An 18318-nucleotide genomic window follows, 5' to 3' on the forward strand; every position below is an offset into this window, starting at 1 on the left:
TTTGTGCAACCAAATTCTTAGTAGGCTTTGCATGGACAATCAGGAAACATGCAGGTTTCTGCTGCAAACGAAAGACGGGATTGAATTGCACTTTTGTTGCAGACCGATCACCTGGGCCTAATTTGATTGTTGCCTCCCAAGGGATCTCTGAGCCCAGGAGGGAAATGTAGGAGGGAGGAGGGAAAACCAAGGCCGGCCTGCAGGATGTTTCCTTTGCTGTCTTCTGCTGAGCGCTCTAAAGCAGGTGCAGGTGCAATGAGATACCTAATCCTGTCCCCAGTCCTCCAGCACTTTGTTCTGTTCTCGTTTAAACTCCCTAAATGGTCTGGTGCGGTCTTCCCAGTGTCATTGCTTAAAGAGAGGCAGAGCGGAAAGAAAGAAGTAGGAGAGAGCGGTAAGCATCTTTGTTCTCAATGCGGAAAACCCAGAAGGGAGTTTCCTCCCCACCCACCTGAAAGTGTTCCCCAGTTGCCAAATCAGAAGGGCAGGGGCAGCGACGCGGAAGATGACTCAGGGCCCACTTTGAACCTCCTGGGTACTTGAGCAAGCTCAAGGGTGTTCGGACCTCTAGGGAGACGTTGCATCACGCAGTTTGGAAAGAACTTGGGAATTCTCCCTGGGGGGCTCGCTGTATTTACTGGGAACTAGTCTTGCAGGAAGGTGGGAGTACGTGGCTGGCTGTGGGGAGCTGGCGTGCGAGGAAATCCGACTTCACCTTGGGCTCAGAGTTGCAAGGAAGGTCACTGTGGGATCAGCCTGAGCCCAAAAGGATGGGCTAATGGGAGCGGCCGCAGGTGCACGCGCGCTCGGCCGCTCCCATTAGTGTCACGTCTGCCGGGGGGAGAAGGTGGGGTGGGGGGTTGGGGGCGCCGGGAGAAGAGAGGCGCAGTTCGGACATCGGCACTCCTCCGTCCAGTTACAGGCGGTCCTGCCCGCGTGGCCGCCCGGGGCCGCCCAAGCCCTCCGGGACGGAGAGAAAGGGGAACGCGTTGCGCAAGGTGGAGGCAGACACCTGGGCGGGCGCTAGGACCCGGGCGGCGCACCTGTTGGCTGGGCCCGGGGCCCCGCCCGCCCGGCCTCCGCCCCGAGTGCGGGACCGGCGGGGGCGAGGCGGGAGTGGCGGTGCCAGCGGAGGGCACCGGCCCGGCGTGGCAGCGGCGGCGGAGCGCGGCCCCGGGCACACCATGGCCGAGCTGCTGCGGAGCCTGCAGGATTCCCAGCTCGTCGCCCGCTTCCAGCGCCGCTGCGGGCTCTTCCCCGCTCCGGATGAAGGCCCCCGGGAGAACGGCGCGGACCCCACGGAGCGCGCGGCGCGGGTCCCCGGGGTGGAGCATCTCCCCGCAGCCAACGGCAAGGGCGGGCTGCGCAGAGCCGCGGCGCCGGAGGTAACCATGGGCAGGTGTTCGCCGGGGACGGGGAGGGGGCGGCTGCGGACGTGCGGGTCCCGGCGACTCCGCCACGCAGGGCCGGCCGGGCCGAGAGGGCGCCGTCCCCGGCAGTGACCCGGCTCCCGCCGCTGAGAGCGGACGGGGAGGCCTGGCCTTCCAGTAACCAGGATGCCACCCTCCAACGCTGCCAGGGGCAACCGGGTCTATTGAGATATCCCCAGACGCTTTCAATGCAGTCCATTTAGAGACTTCCCACTTTCAAAAGTAGTTAAATTCACGTAGATGCCAGCAAATATGTAAGAGTTACGTAATGGAACGGAGGAGCGGGGATGTCCTTGGCACTTCCCCGGGGAGACGTTCTTAGACTCCCCGCCAACCCCGGTATTCTTGCATTTCCGCCCATCCCCCTTCCCTGATCCGGACAAATGCGGGTGCAGCCGGGCTCAGCGCGCTCCTCACCGCGCTGCACCGCCAGCTCTGGGCACAGAACTTGGGGCTTACACAGCTTCTAGAGAGATTTACAACCTCCCTGCACTACCCCCGGCGATGATGCCTTAACAGCAACTCCCGCTTGCCCTCCCCCAGAGTCTGGGGGTCCCTCCTGCCTGGTGGGTCTTTTATGGACCGACACCAGTGACTTCTAAGAGATGCTTCTGGGAGGGAAGCTCGCTACGCTCCCGCTAGGTGTTCAAAGCGTGGTTATACAACCCACTGCGGCTTGGGAACCAGCGTGCGTCGTCGTCGCAGTGCACAGGGACTTTAGGCAGGAGGGACCAGACGGGCTGCACTTGGCTTCTGGGGACGCATGTCTACCGGGAGCACTGGCAGCACCTGCCTTTTCCCTCGGCAAAGTCAAAAGTGTGGCGCAGGAGAACAGAAGTAAACGTATTAATAATTTGAATTCCTTGTACACAGCCACATTTTGTTCTTCCTAGAAGGTTTTGGTGAAAGAAAGGTGGCCTTTATTTACGTGTAAATTTCTAGATGTAGTAACTGAGGAATTACGAAGAACCTGGCTTCTGTGTGGAATGGAATATTATAGGCATTGGATTACAGAATTTGTTTGGGAGGGTGAGGGTGGTTGTGTGTTCCACTCCAGAGAAATCCCCCTCTGTATTTTTTCCTCTTTATTGTTCCTTCTTTATCCCATGTGACATTCTGGTAACCTATAGATGAGTATGAGAACCCCTCTTTTTTCTCTTGGCTTGTCTTAAAAACGGGGCAGAGTAGGGGGGATAAGAAATCAGCTGGGCGTGGTGGTGCGGCCTGTAGTTCCAGCTACTCCGGAGGCTAAGGCAGGAGAATAGCTCGAGGCGGAGGTTGCAGTGAGCCAAGATCACGCCACTGCACTCCAGCCAGGGCGGCAGAGTGAGACTCCGTCTCAAAAAAAAAAAAAAAAAAAGACCAAAACAAATAAACAAACAAAAAACAGTCCCATGGCTGAAACGTGCCGTGATATATTCGGTGCACACACTGTTTACACCCACAGGTAGACACGTGAGTTGCTTTCTGTTGCTCTCTTCACAAGCTTCTACCCTGTTTCTCTAATTCAGGAAGCTGAAAAAGAGTGAATTGTTCCACCAGTACTTCTCAAACTGTTTTAAACATCACCCCTGGTAACTTAACTTTAAATTCCACAGTTGGATCCTCTTGACCTTTAAAAACAAGATAAGCAGATTTCTTACACAGTTTTATCTTCTTACTGCTTGACAATCCTGGGTCTTCAGTGAGTGAAATTGTGGCGGTTTCCCCACACCCACCCAGCCAACACAGGACTTCTGCTTACAGATCATGTAAAAGCAAGAAAGCTGAACGCCCAAGATAAGAAATCATTGTGTCGGTATATAATGGGGGAAATCATAAACTTGAGAGTGCTTGATAAATGAAAGGTTAATTAATGTTTTTACAGGTGGGTTGGTTTCAAATGACTTGGGAAGATTAATCCTTTACATACACACATTGAGTCCCCCCCTCAAAAATTATCTCTTATCTGCACTCAGGCAATTTACAGGACTTTAAGGGGGCAGTTGTGAAAAGTGTGCTGCCCTCTCTGCAGGCCTTTGTACAGGCCTTGGCCTGCCTGAGCTGCCTGTCTTTTCTCTAAATATCCTCCCCACTCATCCTTCTATTTCCAAAGGTCAGTTCCTCCGTGGGTGACTTCTCTGACCTTCCAGCCTAGCTCCCCCTGCTATAGTTTTTCTTTGCTTTTTGCGTTTCTTCATTACAGCATTTATCACATTGTTTAAATGTGCCTTTATGTGGATATCTGATTATTCCCCGCCCCTCCAGAGGATGATAAACTCTAAGAATGCAGGCAACTTGTCTGTTATGGTCCTTATTTTTTTCTCATAGCCTGGCACATAGGAGGGGCTAGTGACTTTTGTGAATACATGCGTGTAGATTGCAATATAAAATTATAGTTTTAAACTTTTTTTTTTAAGAGACAGGGTCTTGCTGTGTCACCCAGGGTGGAGCAGAGTGGCACAATCATAAGTCACTGCATCTTCCACATCCTGGACTCCTGCAGTTCTCCTGCCTCAGCCTCCTGTGTAGCTAAGACTACGGATGCATGCCATCATCTGGTTTGTTGTTGTTGTTGTTTTTTGTAGAGACAGGGTCTCACTATGTTGCCAAGACTGGTCTTAAACTCTTGGCCTCAAGTGATCCTTCTGCCTCAGCCTTGCAGAGTGCTGAAATTATAGATGTCAGTCACTGTGACTGGCGATGTTTCGTTTTTCTTTAAAAAAAAAATGAGTGAATGTTGAAAATCAAGTGATTTTTCCGCATAGCCTAGAAGGTAGCACCAGGACATTGATTTAGGACCCTTCAAACAATAGAGAAGTTTTCTTCTTCATTTGAGTGACTTTAGATCTTAATGAATCTAATTTACCTTCTCACCTTTCACATTGTCTATATTTGTTTTAATTTTGAAACAGGACAAGTGTTTCCTGTTTTCAAGTGACTAAAAGTTTCCTGTACAAGTTCTCATTACACCACACGCTGCTAGCTTAAAGATTAACTGCATCTTTTACAAACCAGGAGTGGGCTTGGCTTGTACAAGCCTGTCATTGAATAAATTGGACTGGGCCTTAGAAATTGCCCAGTAGTCATGAATTTCACAGAAAGTCTGAGTCCTGAAGGGTTAAGAGATTTATTGAGGACTTCCAGGATATCCACACAGTCAGGGGAAGTCAGATCTTTTGACTCCCAAGTCTAAACTTCTTTCCTCTGTGCAGATTCCAGGGAAAATTCCAGGGCCTCAGTGTATCTGATTCACTGAGGTGTGTCCTGTTGGTACCGGCTGGGACAGGGTGGAGATTGTGTGAAAAGAGGTGGTATTGCTTTCAGTTTGTAAGGGTATCTGACTTGCAAGAGTAACTGTAGGAAGCCATTTTTGGTTATTGCTTTGGGAGGCACTACCCTGAGCAAAAGGCAGGATCCTAGGACTGGGCCAGGAAGGTAAAGGTGTGATGAGAATTTCATTTATTTGTCCTGGGGTAAAGCCAGCTTCGTATATAATGGTATTTTGATTTCTAATGTTTTTGCTTACTCAATACAGTTGTATTTAGTTAGACTCTGCAGTGCCTTCCTCAGCATTACGTTAGACTAAGGATCATCTTTTCTAATATCCCTGTGTCCAGTACTTTTTGATAACTGCTCAGACATAGTTCTCACATTGACTTGGGGAGAGGTTCAAAGATAAGTTGTTTCTAGAAATCTTAGACTCCTAGTTTCCCTCTTGAAACATTTGAGGCTCTAAATCTGTTAATCTACGAAACCTTGATTTCATTGGTGTGCTAAAGTACAAATACTACATCCTGGAAACCAGGAGACCAGGATCTAGTTTTACCTTCATGTCATTTTGGACTTCTCTGAACCTCGGTTGTCCCATCTGCAGAATGAGCAGAGTGGGGGAAAAAGAAAACATGGTTTTCTTTTTTTTTTTTTTTTTTTTTTTTTTTTTTTTGAGACAGAGTCTCACCCTGTCACCCAGGCTGGAGTACAGTGGCTCCGTCTCAGCTCACTGCAACCTCTGCCTCCTGGATTCAAACGATTCTCCTGCCTCAGCCTCCCAAGTAGCTGGGATTACAGGCATGCACCACCATGTCCAGCTAATTTTTGTAGTTTTAGTAGAGATCGGGTTTTGCCATGTTGGCCAGGCTTGTCATGAACTCCTGACCTTAGGTGATGTGCCTGCCTCAGCCTCCCAAAGTGCTGGGATTACAGGCCACCTCCCAAAGTGCTGGGATTACAGGCTGGGATTACCGCACCTGGCCAAGAACCATGGTTTTCTAACCATGGCTGTACAGTATAGTCACTTAGAGAAGGTTTCAAAACAAAACAAACATAAACCAATGTCCAAGATCCAGGTTAGAAGAGGGGTCCAGAGAAGCTGACCAACAAAGTTGGGAAGCTCTGAGTTCTCTTCTCCTGGGACCCACCACCCTTAGTATATTCAGTAGGAGGGTGGTGATGGCTGCAGGCAGTGGTCATGGCAGCCGTGACATTTTGGCTTCACCATAACTAAACTGGCCAACAGATCAGACTGCAAGTTTTTATTATCCTTCATTGGATGCTTACATCTGAAATGACAAAATGAGATAGTTCGAAAGAATACATTTGATCTTTTTTTCTAGTTACAGATATCATCATTGTTCACAGGAGAAAACTTGGAAACACAGGAAGAGAAAGTTAAATTCATGCCCATTATATCACCGCCCATTGCTAATCCCTTAGTAAATGTTCAGCCCAATTTTTAATGGCCGCATGTTCCTCCACAGGATGGATATACTGTAATTTAGTCAGCTAGGTGCTGTGCCTTTGGTTTGTTTCCAGTTTTTGCACTAAAAATGATAACATCTTTGTACAAGTATCTCTCCACCTGTCTTTGATTATCTTCTAAATAAAATGTCCAGACTTGAAATTGTTGAGTGAAAAAAAGGCATATATTATTGCTCTTAATAGCTACTACCGAATTGCCCCGCAGGAAGGGTCTACTAGGGCAAACCACTACAAGGGCAGGTTTTCTCACACATTCACCAATGTTAGGTATTAATACTCTCTTTAATCTTTGGAGAAAATAAACCACTTTGGCTTCTATCTCACCTTTGCTTTCTTCATTTCCAATCAGCATCCATTGATCACTACCATGTTTCTGGGACAGTCCTCAGACTTAGAGACATAAAGATCAATACAATTTAGTTTCTTCTGTGTGAAAGCCCAAATAAAAGGGTGCAGTGCAAAAAATAAAAAAATACTAGAATAGAACGATGAATACAAGGACAGGGAGACAATAGCAGGAGTAACTCACCTTCCCAGGGGAGCCCATGAAGTCTTGAGTTGGGGCTTAAAGAGTGGGTAGGAATCAAACAGGCAAAAATGGGAGAAGCTCTTTCTTTACCTGGATTCTCATGTGCTAGAACATAAAGACATGTCATTTTTGGTGAATGATGACAAGTTCAGCTTGGATATCATCAGAGTGTCAGCAGGAGATAGTTGGTCTACTTAAAAAGGGTGATTGAAACCTTAAAAATAGTTAAAATGGTACATGTTTTGTATATTTTACCTTAATTTTCTTAAAGAACATAGGCTCTATTCCACCTTTAGGGAAGGAAGCATAGCTCTCTATTTCTTTTCTTTTCTTCTTTTTTGAAAAAAATAGAGACAGGGTCTCACTATGTTGTCCAGGCTAGTCTCGAACTCCTGGGCTCAAGCAATCCTCCTGCCTTGGCCTCCCAAAGTGCTGGGATTGCAGGCATCAGCCTCCCTATTTCTTAACATTCTCCCTATTTCTTAAACATGGGCTGCACATAGTGACTTCCTTCCAAAAAGTGCGATATGGAAAGAGAAGGGGGAAAAAAGTAATTTTACAGTGTAGAAACTTGACAGACACTCCCTTGGCCAGATGATCAAGGTCAACGTCACCAGTGGTAAGTCATGTTGCCATCATGTTCTCTTGATGCATATTAAAATTATGTATTCTTGTTACATGTTGAGGGGCATTCTGCAAAATATCTGACCAGTACTCTTCAAAACTGTCAAGGTCATCAGAAACAAGGAAATTCTGAGAAGCTGTCACAACTCAAGAGGAGTCTAAGGAGGCATGACTAAATGTTATGTAGTATCCTGGATGAGGTCATGGAACAGAAAAAAAAAATTAGGTAAAAAATAAGGAAGCCTGTGTAAAGTATGGACTTCAGTTAATAATAATGTATCAATATTGTAACAGATGTATCATACCAACATAAGATGTTAATCATAGGGGTACCTGCCTACAGAGTATAAGGAAGGCTGGGAGTATATGGAAATTGTGTGTTATCTTTTCAATCTTTTTATAAATTTAAAACTTTTCTTTAAAAAAAAAAAAGTCTATTTAGGCCAGGCATGGTGGCTCTCTTGAGGTCAGGAGTTGTAATCGCAGCATTTCGGGAGGCCAAGGAAGTCGGATCACTTGAGGTCAGGAGTTCAAGACCAGCCTAGTCAACATGGTGAAACCCTGTCTCTACCCAAAAATGTGAAAATTAGCCAGGTGTGGTGGCACACGTCTGATGTACCAGCTACTTGGGAAGCTGAGGCATGAGAATTGCTTGAACCCGGGAGTTAGAGGTTGCAGTGAGCCAAGATCATGCCACTGCACTCCATTCTAGGTGACAGAGGAGACCTTGCCCCGCCCTCCGGCTCAAAGTCTAAAAATTTTACAAGGTGGGGGTAATTGAAGGACTATTTACAAAGATGTGGGCAGGGTTGGAAGAAAACCAACATGGGAGGATGAAGCATCTTGGAGCAAGCAACTTCAGCCTAAAAAAGCAAGAACAGGGAATAGGGTTCGGGTAACCCCAGACCCACTGAGAGCTTAGATGGCAGAGGGAATCCCCTGACCAGAGCCGAGGCCCTTAGCAAAGAAAGGCAGCCACAGCCAGGCAGGAAGAGGTTGAGGGGTGGGGATCAGATCTCAAGCTCATTCTCCATATGCCTTCTTTCTCATATCCTACCAGTGCCCCCCCTTTAACCAAATTTAGCCCATAGTCAGGGAGCTTGGGAGCTGGCTGAAGCAGTCCGTCAAGGTCAGCCTCCCTGGAGAAAGGCAGAGAGTGGACCAGAGAGGAGAAATGGAACCCACCCAGCGCAGGTTGCATGAAGAAATTGGTGTGATAATACAGCTGCAGTTTTGGGCTGCAGCCAGAGTTTTAGGCTGAAGCCTTAATGTGGCTTACTGCAGAATTTGGACTTTATCCTATAGACAAGAAGATAGCAGTCAATTTCATCCCGTGTGCCAAATCGGAATTGGCAACTGAGAGCACTGTGTTAAGAAGGGATCTCAGGGTGTCTCTGTGCAGGATTGATGGAGGTGCCTGTGTGAGTATGGAGGGAGCCCAGTGGTGAAGCCTTTTAAGAAACAGTGATGTTAGATTCAAGCAGCAACAAATGTAGGACTCACATGAAATCAAACCTTAATGTCTGTTTTGGGTTCTTCGTGATACTTCTATTGTCACTCTCACCCACAGATGCTTTACGAGGAAAAAGCACAAATGGTTTCTTAAGACAGAGGTTGCCATGTTTTGAATCATAGGATCCCATCATTATGACTACAAGCTGATTGAGCCAGGGCTCAGCCCTGGAGTGAAAGGCAGCCTTCTATAGGCTGGTCAGCATTTTATGACATGGCTTGGCATGGGGACGTCATCCAATTAAGATCATGCATATTGTGTAGTGACTAACAGACTCAATCGAATTGCTCCCTCAGCAAGTCTGAATGCAAGACCCAGACATAAATGTCAGAGTTCTAACAAACCTCAGAGAAAAGAGGGAGGTTGTAAAGAAACAGAAGCCTCAAGACACAGGAAACAATAGGAACTCAGAAGCCAGAGGTGGAGGGGGGAATGAAAAGTCTGTAGAAAAGATAGGCCAGATACGGTGGCTCAAGCCTGTAATCCCAGCACTTTGGGAAGCCAAGGCGGGTGGATCACCTGAGGTCAGGAGTTCGAGGCCAGACTGACCAACATGGAGAAACCCTGTCTCTACTAAAAATACAAAATTAGCCGAGCATGGTGGCACATGCCTGTAATCCCAGCTACTCGGGAGGCTGAGGCAGGAGAATCGCTTGAACCCAGGAAGCAGAGGTTGCGGTAAGCCAAAATCATGCCTTTGCACTCCAGCCTGGGCAACAAGAGCGAAACTCTGAAAAAGAAAGAAAGAGAGAAAGAAAGAGAGAGAGAGAAAGAGAGAAGGAGAGAGGGAGGGGAGACGAGAGGAGGGAAGGGGAGGGGAAGGGAGGGGACAGGCAAAGCCAAACAAAGCAGAAAAAAAATTTCTGAATGGAAAAAGAAGCTAAGACTTGAGTATGGCAGATTCCACTGAGCATGAGAAGCTAGAAGAACTGTTGTGTTTCAGGATAGAATGGCTCAGAGAGGACCTTAGGAAAGAAGCTGGCTGTGTGGCTGCTGCAGTTTTCTTAGTTCTTGAGGAATTATATTATAAACCCCTCTCAGTGGAGGGAGCCTGTGGGGATCTCGCAGTGCAACCAGAATGTGCTGATCCCTACTACTTTGAAGGATTTCCACATAATTGCAAGTAGGTCATTATTTCTCACACTGTAGTTGCGAATGGTGGCTGGTGAGGAAGAACAATGGGGAGAGGAAGTTAGATCCCTCTGCTCACCTGTGTACCCTCAGGGCCTGACATGCCTGGAGCAACCAGGTACTTAATCCTACCTGGTGAATGGAAGCTTGAAGGGTGTTCTAAACTCGCCTTTGTCTGACTTGGCAGAAATTTGATCACCTGCCCTTTCCTGTCACAACAGAGGTAACTTATCCCTGGACACTTGGCCTGGCTGTGTCTTCTTGTAGCTTGATTTTTTTCCCGCCATGTTGGCCCCTTCCTTTTTATCCAGGAAACTGATAGAGGGTTTTGATTAATGAATAACTTTTTAATTGCTTTGCTTTCTTCTGATGGATGCCATGAAGGGAGGTATTGCTAAAAAGTTAGTTGATGGTGAAACATCTGACAAGTTTAAAAATGTATTTCAATTACTATGTTTTAGGAAGGCTGTGGACAGCGGGCCTGGTGTGATTTTAACTTTTTTGACTTCTAATTAAGATGTCAAGACGTTTGCATTTTTCAAAAAGCACTTTCACTTCCTCTTGTTACAGTTTTCGTTAATGATTAAGTCCTCTGTGGTCCGGATAAGAATTCTATCCTGAACTAAGGCATTCTTGCATTTTATCTAGCAGGAGATTTTCTTGTGAGAAAACACTGTCACGGTTTCCAGGCAACGCATCAAGAGTGTTCCTGTCTATATTAGGAATCTATGAAAATACCAAAATTTGGGGCATCTGCAGGTCTTTATTCTTCTTCTTGCCTGGTGAGATACATTCCATATACTGAGAAAGTGAAACATTGAAAAATCAAGGCGAGACTGTGACTTGTATTTTTTGATTAATTAATTTTATAATTGACACATAATAATCGTATATGTTTATGGGGCACAGCGCAATATCTCAGCACGTAGGTGTGTGACTCATGTTTTTTGTCCCCTCGATCTTGCTTCAAGCACAACAAAAAGTCCCTGAGGCTTGGGCCAGAGCGGATGAAAAGGGAAGGCACCAACCACCTGAGATCTTGAAGGCAAGGCTTGGGAGTCTTGGGAAAGGGGGCAGTGGTTTCCCTCAACCATTTTAAATACTATTCTCTCCTCCCCCAAATGCTCATTGGCAGTGCTATACCTCTATTGTTTAATGAAAAAACAAAATACCTGGTTCATTGTTACTTTGTTTATTTGGTAAATGCCTTCATAAGAAATGCCCTTTCTGTCATCTCAGGGTATGTTTTGATTTGTCCAAATGGCAAAAATTTTGTTTCCATAAAATTTTATGAAAAACTGCCCATCAAAGCAAAGATTCCTGTAGGTAGGAGAAAGAGGTGTGGTGGTGAATGCACAGGCTGCTGGGGTAATGTGTCGGCAGCTAAAAAAGACCAGGCCTTAATTGGTAGAGAAAGGGCTTAGGTGAAAGATAATTAAAGGGTGGCTGTGAAATAGAACATCAAGTATTTTGTTTAAAGCTTGACAAATGGAAGGAGCCTCTGTTAGAAGTTGGTTTGTATATTAGGGTTCTCTAGAGGGACAGACCTAACAGAATGGAGATATATAGGTAGATAGATAGATAGATAGATAGATAGATAGATAGATAGATAGAGATATATATAGATATAGATATAGATATATACACACACATGTGTATATATGTGTATATATATACGTATATGTGTATATATATATATATATATGGAGTTTATTTAGTATTAACTCACACAATCACGAGGTCCTACAATAGGCCTTCTGCAGGCTGAGGAACAAGGAGAGCCAGTCTGAGTTCCAAAACTGAAGAACTTGGAGTCTAATGTTTGAAAGCAGGAAGCATCTGGCATGGGAGAAGACGTAGGCTGGGAGGTTAGGCCAGTCTCTCTTTTTACATTTTTCTGCCTGCGTATATTCTAGCTGAGGTGGCAGCTGATTAGATTGTGCCCACTCAGATTAAGAGTGAATCTGCCTTTCCCAGCCCACTGACTCAAATGTTAATCTCCTTTGGCAACACCCTCTCAGACACACCCAGGATCAATACTTTGTATCCTTCAATCCAATCAAGTTGACACTCAGTATTAACCATCACAAGTCCACCTTTTGTCAACTTGAACCCATGTACGTCTCCTGAGATCATATGTAATCTTCATATACAGACAACAATAAGGTTATAATTATGTCTAACATAATACAACTATCCTTCATACAACAGGAAACTCACCATGCCCCAACACAAGTACTATTACATAAAGTTAACAATACTTAAATGCTGATATGAAGTCAATAAATCTTATGTCACATGATAAAGGAGAAAGGAAATAAAATGAAGGTATTTTCTTAGTACCAGTGTATACGTGCACAAACATGTTTTAACAAAAGAATAAGGAAATACTCATGACAATTACAGTCCTGGTTTCTGTAGCTGGTCACGTGGTCGTGGCTGGTATTGATGACTACCTTCTACTACCCATTCCCTTTGCCTTCAGCAAGCACTTCAGCAGGTCGTGGTTTTTTCCCTCGTAGAGTGATCCAAACCTTCATTCCTGAAGGGTCTGGGTCATTTGTAGTCTTGCCTGGATTGGGCTGTTGTACTTTCCCATTGACCTTAATCACAGGGAATGGTAATACTAAGAGATGCCCTAATGGATCTTCTGTATTCCATGCATCCTCTTCCTTAACTCTGTTGTGAAGTATCATCTTGATAGTCTGGGTCAGTCACCCTAGGCAACACTGTAACTCCTTTCTTAGCCTGTTGACTTCAAGGTAGGAGGAGCCCAAAGTGTCCAGATGGCAATCTTAACTTCCAGTTTAATGGAATCGTCGTTGTGCCTCCTAGTGGCAGTGTTCCCCACTCTGGAACTAAGACCTCTAGGCCAGCAGAACATAATGTCACAGGAACAGGAAGCAAAAATTTTGCTAGTGAATCCCTAGGGGTGATGGTGAGTTGTGCTACTTCTACTTCCACCCCTTGATTCCTGGAAACATGAATTTTGACTATGACAGAAATAGTACCATATATTGGACACTGATTCAGAGCATACAAGGCCTTCTGGAGAACTTTGCCCCAGCCCTGTAAACTATTGTCACCTAGTTGGCATTGTAATTGTGACTTCAAAAGGCCATACCAGCATTCTATCAATCCAGGTGCTTCAGGATGATGGGGAACATGGTACGACCAATGAATTCCATGAGCATGAGCCCACTGCCATACTTCTTTAGCCATAAAGTGAATGCATTGGTCAGAGGCAATGCTGTGTGGGATGCTATGATGGTAGATAAGGCATTCCATGAGTCCACAGATGATAGTCTTGGCAGAACATTGCGTGCAGGATAGGCAAACTGATATCCAGAGTAAGTGTCTATTCCAGTGAGGACAAACCTCTGCCCTTTCCATGATAGAAGAGATCCAATATAATCAACCTGCCACCAGGTAGCTGGCTGATCACCCCACGGAATTGTGCCATATCGAGGGCTCAGTGTTGGTCTCTGCTGCTGGCAAATTGGGCACTCAGCAGTGGCCATAGACCGGTCAGCCTTGGTGAGTGGAAGTCCATGTTCCTGGGCCCATGCGTAACCTCCATCACTGCCTCCATGGCCACTTTGTTCGTGGGCCCATTGGGTGAAGACAGGGGTGGCTGGGGAAAGAGGCTGAGTGGTGTCCACAAAATGGTTTATCCTAGCCACTTGATTAATAAAATCCTCCTCTGCTGAGGCCACCCATTGGTGAGCACTCACATGGGTTACAAATGTCTTCACAATTTTTGGCCACTCAGAGAGTTCCATCCACATACCTTTTCCCCAAATGTCTTTGTCACCAGTTTTCCAATCCTGCTTCTTCCAAGTCCGTGACCATCCAGCCAAACCGTTGGCTACAGCCCATGAGTCAGTATATAATTGCACATCTGGCCACTTCTTCCATGCAAAGTGCACAACTGGTGCACTTCTTGAAGTTCTCCCCGCTGGGAAGATTTCCCTTCACCGCTGTCCTTCAGGGATGTCCTAGAAAGGGGCTGTAGTGCTGAAGCTGTCCACTTTCGGGCGGTGCCTGCCTATCATGCAGAACCATCTGTGAACCAGGCCCTAGTCTTCTCTTCCTCTGTCAGCTGATCATGGGGAACTCCCCATGAGGCCATCGGTGCAGGCTGGGGGAGAGAAGGCAAGGTGGCAGGAGTGGAGACCATGGGCATTTGAGCCATTTCCTCATGTAACTTACTTGTGCCTTCAGGACCTGCTCTAGCCCAATCACATATATACCACTTCCATTTGATGATTGAATGCTGCTGTGCACGACCCACTTTATGGCTAGATGGGTCAGAAAGCACCCAGTTCATGACAGGCAGTTCAGGTCTCATGGTGACTTGATAACCCATAGTCAAATCTTCAGTTTCCACCAAAGCCTAGTAACAGGCCAAGAGCTGTCTCTCAAAAGGAGAGTAGTTATCTGCAGAAAATGGTAGGGCCTTGCTCCAAAATCCTGGAGACTCCCACTGTGAGTCACCTATGGGGTCCTACCAAAGGCTCCAAATAGCATCCCTATCTGCCACTGACACCTCAAGCACCATTGGATCTGCTGGGTCATATGGCCCAAGTGGCAGAGAAGCTTGCACAGCAGCCTTGACCTGTTGCAGAGCCTTCTTCTATTCTGGACCCCACTCAAAACTGGCAGCTTTTTAGGTCACTCGATAAATGGGCTGGAGTAACACACCCCAATGAGGGATATGTTGCCTCCAAAATCCAAATAGGCACATTAGGCATTGTGCCTCTTTCTTGGTTGTAGGAGGGGCCAAATGCAGCAACTTATTCTTCACTTTAGAAGGAACATCTTGACAGGCCCCACACCACTGGACCCCTAGATATTTTACTGAGGTAGAAGCTCCCTGAGTTTTAGTCGGGCTTATTTCCCATCCTCTGGCATGCAAATGTCTCACCAATAAGTCCAGTGTGTTTGCTAGTTCTTGCTCACTCGATCCAATCAGCATAATGTCATCCATGTAATGGACCAGTGTGATATCTTGTGAAAGTGAAAAGCGATCAAGGTCTCTCCAAATAAGATTATGACACAAAGCCAGAGAGTTGATATACCCCTGAGGTAGGACAGTAAAGGTATATTGCTGGCCTTGCCAGCTGAAGGCAAGTTGCTTCTGGTGGGCCTTATGGACAGGAATGGAGAAAAAGGCAGTTGCCAAGTCAGTGGTTGCATACCAGGTACCAGGAGATGTGTTAATTTGCTCAAGCAATGAAACCATGTCTGGTACAGCAACTGCAATTGCAGTCACCACTTGATTAATCTTACGATAACCCACTGTCATTCTCCAAGATCCATCTGTCTTCTGCACAGGCCAAATGGGAAAGTTGAATGGGAATGTGGTGGGAATCTCCAACCCGGTGTCTTTCAAGTCCATGATGGTGGCACTAATCTCCGCAGTTCCTCCAGGGATGCGATATTGGTTTTGATTTACTATTTTTCTAAGTAGATGCAGCTCTAATGGCTTCCATTTGGCCTTTCCCATCATAATAGCCCTCACCCTACCAGTCAGGGAGCCAATGGGGGGGTTCTGCCAGCTGCTAAGTATGTCTGTGCCAATTATGCATTCTGGCACTGGGGAAATAAACACAGGATGAGTACCCACAGTAAGTTGGACCTGAGCTAAAACTCTATTAATTACCTGACCTCCATAAGCCCCTACTTTAACTGGAGGACCACAATGACGTTTTGGGTCCTCTGGAATCAACGTCAGCTCAGAGCCAGTGTCCAGTAGTCCCTGAAATGTCTGATCATTTCCCTTTCCCCAGTGCACAGTTACCCTGGTGAGAGGCCAGAGGTCTCCTTGGGGAAGGATGGGGGAAAGATTCACTGCATAAATTGTCAGTAATGTAATGGGGTCCTTCCTCAAGGGGACCTGGCCTCCCCTTCATTCAAGGGGTTCTGGGTCTGTAAACTGGCTCAAGTCTGGAAATTGATTAAAAGGCCGTGATTTTCTACTAAAAATACAAAAATTAGACAAGTGTGGCGGCATGCACCTGTAACCCCAGCTACTTGGGAGGCTGAGGCACGAGAATCACTTGAACCTGGGAGGCAGAGGTTGCAGTGAGCTGAGATCACACCATTGCACTCCAGCCTGTGCAACAGAGCAAAACTCCACCTCCAAAAAAAAAAAAAAAAGGAAACAACCAAAACGTTCCTCAGGAGATAAATTGTTAAATCAACTGCAATACATCATGTCATAGAATACTGCTTAGCAGTGAAAAGGAATGAACAATTGATACACATGATAACTTGGATGTATCTCACGGGCAATAACAAGCCAATTTCAAAAGATCAAGTTCTGTAGAATTCCATGTATATAATGTTCTTGAAATGGCAAAATTATAAAGGTGATAAACAAATTAGTAGTTGCTAAGGGTAAGAAAGGAAGGATTGCTATAAAGGGGTAGTCTGAGGGAGATCTTTGTGGTGATGGAATGTTCTGTCTTGATTGCACAAGTCTGCACTTGTGATAAAATGAGTCTACACATGTGCCAAGGTCATATTCCTGGTCTTGCTGTTGGGTATAATTATGTAAGAAGGAAGCATTGGAAGGAAATGGTGAAGGGTATATGGGACAACTCTCTACTACCTTTGCAACTGTCTGTGAATCTATAATTATTTCAAAATAAAGTTAAAAAATCAATACTGCCTTATAAAAACTGGTTCTGCCATTTTTCTCACAACTTTTACTACAGGCATTATTTGTACTTTCTGCACAAGGAAATGTAGAATAGCATTTGGGAGAAGGTGGCTTCTGAGCCTGCTGTGCTGCTGTTTCCAGAGCTTCAGGGCTTGGCTGTCAACCTTCTGCTCACTGACTGCTGCTATGTGCCAAGGAGAGCACAGAGAAGTGTTTGAGTGTCAGAAAAGCACATTTGTCCTTAATTTTATTTTGACAGACTTGTTTTATAGCCTCATGTTTTGTGTGTTTTTGTTTTTGTTTTTTTTTGAGACGGAATCTCATTCTGTCGCCCAGGCTGGAGTGCAGGGTGCAACCTCAGCTCACTACAACCTCTGCCTCCGGGGTTCAAGAGATTCTCCTGCCTTAGCCTCCCGAGTAGCTGGGACTCCAGGTGCCCACCACCATGCCCGGCTAATTTTTGTATTTTTAGTAGAGATAGGGTTTCACCATATTGGTGAGGCTGGTCTCAAACTCCTGACCTTGTGATCTGCCCACCTCAGCCTCCCAAAGTGCTGGGTTTACAGGCATGAGCCACCGCGCCCGGCTGTTTTTTGTGTTTTAAAATACTGTTTTTTTTAACATTTTGTTAAGCTACTTTAAACTGGTGTTGCAAGTAGATCAAATTTGCACATTAGGACAACTTCAGTCTCTCTTCCAGTTGTCTTTTTTTCCTCCTCAGTCTACAAACATACTTCAAGTCATTAATCCCCTTCTTCACCCACCGCAGAACATCAGCTTTCAGCCTAGCAGCGCTGGAATCTGACACTCTCTGCTTCCTTTAACCATGGAACATCTTAAAAGAGCCATCTGAGATCTACACTCCCTTCTACTTTTTCACACATTTCATGCCTGCTGCGTGACTCTAGCTGGTATAGTGTAAACTAAAAGAAAATAAAGCCAGGAAAGTGTATTCAGCATAAGAGATCATTTTTGAGGGTTACTTTGTCCATGTGTAATTTCATTGAGAGTAGCTGTCTAATTTTAAATGAAAAGTTTAAAATAGTTAATTCTCTTCTGATGTACATAAAAAGTAGATTCCTCTGTATTTAAACTGTATTCTCAATGGTGAGGCCCAGGGCTTTGGCAGGGAGGCTGACTCATGGTTCAGTGGCTTCTTTCCCTGGCCTCAAGGTCAACAATAGCCATTCCTCACGTGGTAGAACCATTACATTTGTTTAATAGATTTATGTTCTTCTCCCACAAGTAGTTTTCATCATCAGAAAGTATTTGTCAAATATCCAATTGTAAAAGGTTTGTTCAACTGTGTTCTACAAAGGGAAAAATTTAATCACAATATCCAAAGGATATTATAAAAGTAATTAAAATTCCATATACTTCTAGACATGGAAACACATTCATGATCTATTGTTCAACCAGAAAAAGCAGATGAAAAAGTAGAGTTTATAATATGAAGTTTAAATGTACACATTTTAAAACTGTAAAGTATATATTTGAATATATTCTTTCAAAAGGATCTGGAGTGATGAACCAAATGTTTCCAGGGATTTTTCTTGGGCACAGAGGGTTTAAATGTCATTTTTATTTTCTTACTTGTAATTTTCTGTATACTCTGCATTGTTTACAATACGAAGGTAGGAATTTTATGTTTAGAAAAAATTAAATTATTTTAATTTTATAAAAA

At 45.3% G+C, this 18318-nt stretch overlaps 1 protein-coding gene across 1 annotated transcript in view; it reads left to right on the plus strand.

Moving 5' to 3' along the window:
• The first annotated feature begins 616 nt into the window (after positions 1-616).
• Positions 617-18318, plus strand: part of SGPP2 (sphingosine-1-phosphate phosphatase 2) — a 136311-nt gene continuing 118609 nt past the window's right edge. The window contains exon 1 of the mRNA XM_004033273.5: positions 617-1385. Within this exon, the coding sequence (XP_004033321.2) occupies positions 1185-1385 (201 nt within the window). The 5' untranslated portion in view covers positions 617-1184. The remainder of the gene's footprint in view (positions 1386-18318) is intronic.

The sequence above is a fragment of the Gorilla gorilla genome, chromosome 11 (genome assembly GCF_029281585.2).
Source record: "Gorilla gorilla gorilla isolate KB3781 chromosome 11, NHGRI_mGorGor1-v2.1_pri, whole genome shotgun sequence".
In the NCBI taxonomy this organism is placed as follows: Eukaryota; Metazoa; Chordata; class Mammalia; order Primates; family Hominidae; genus Gorilla; species Gorilla gorilla.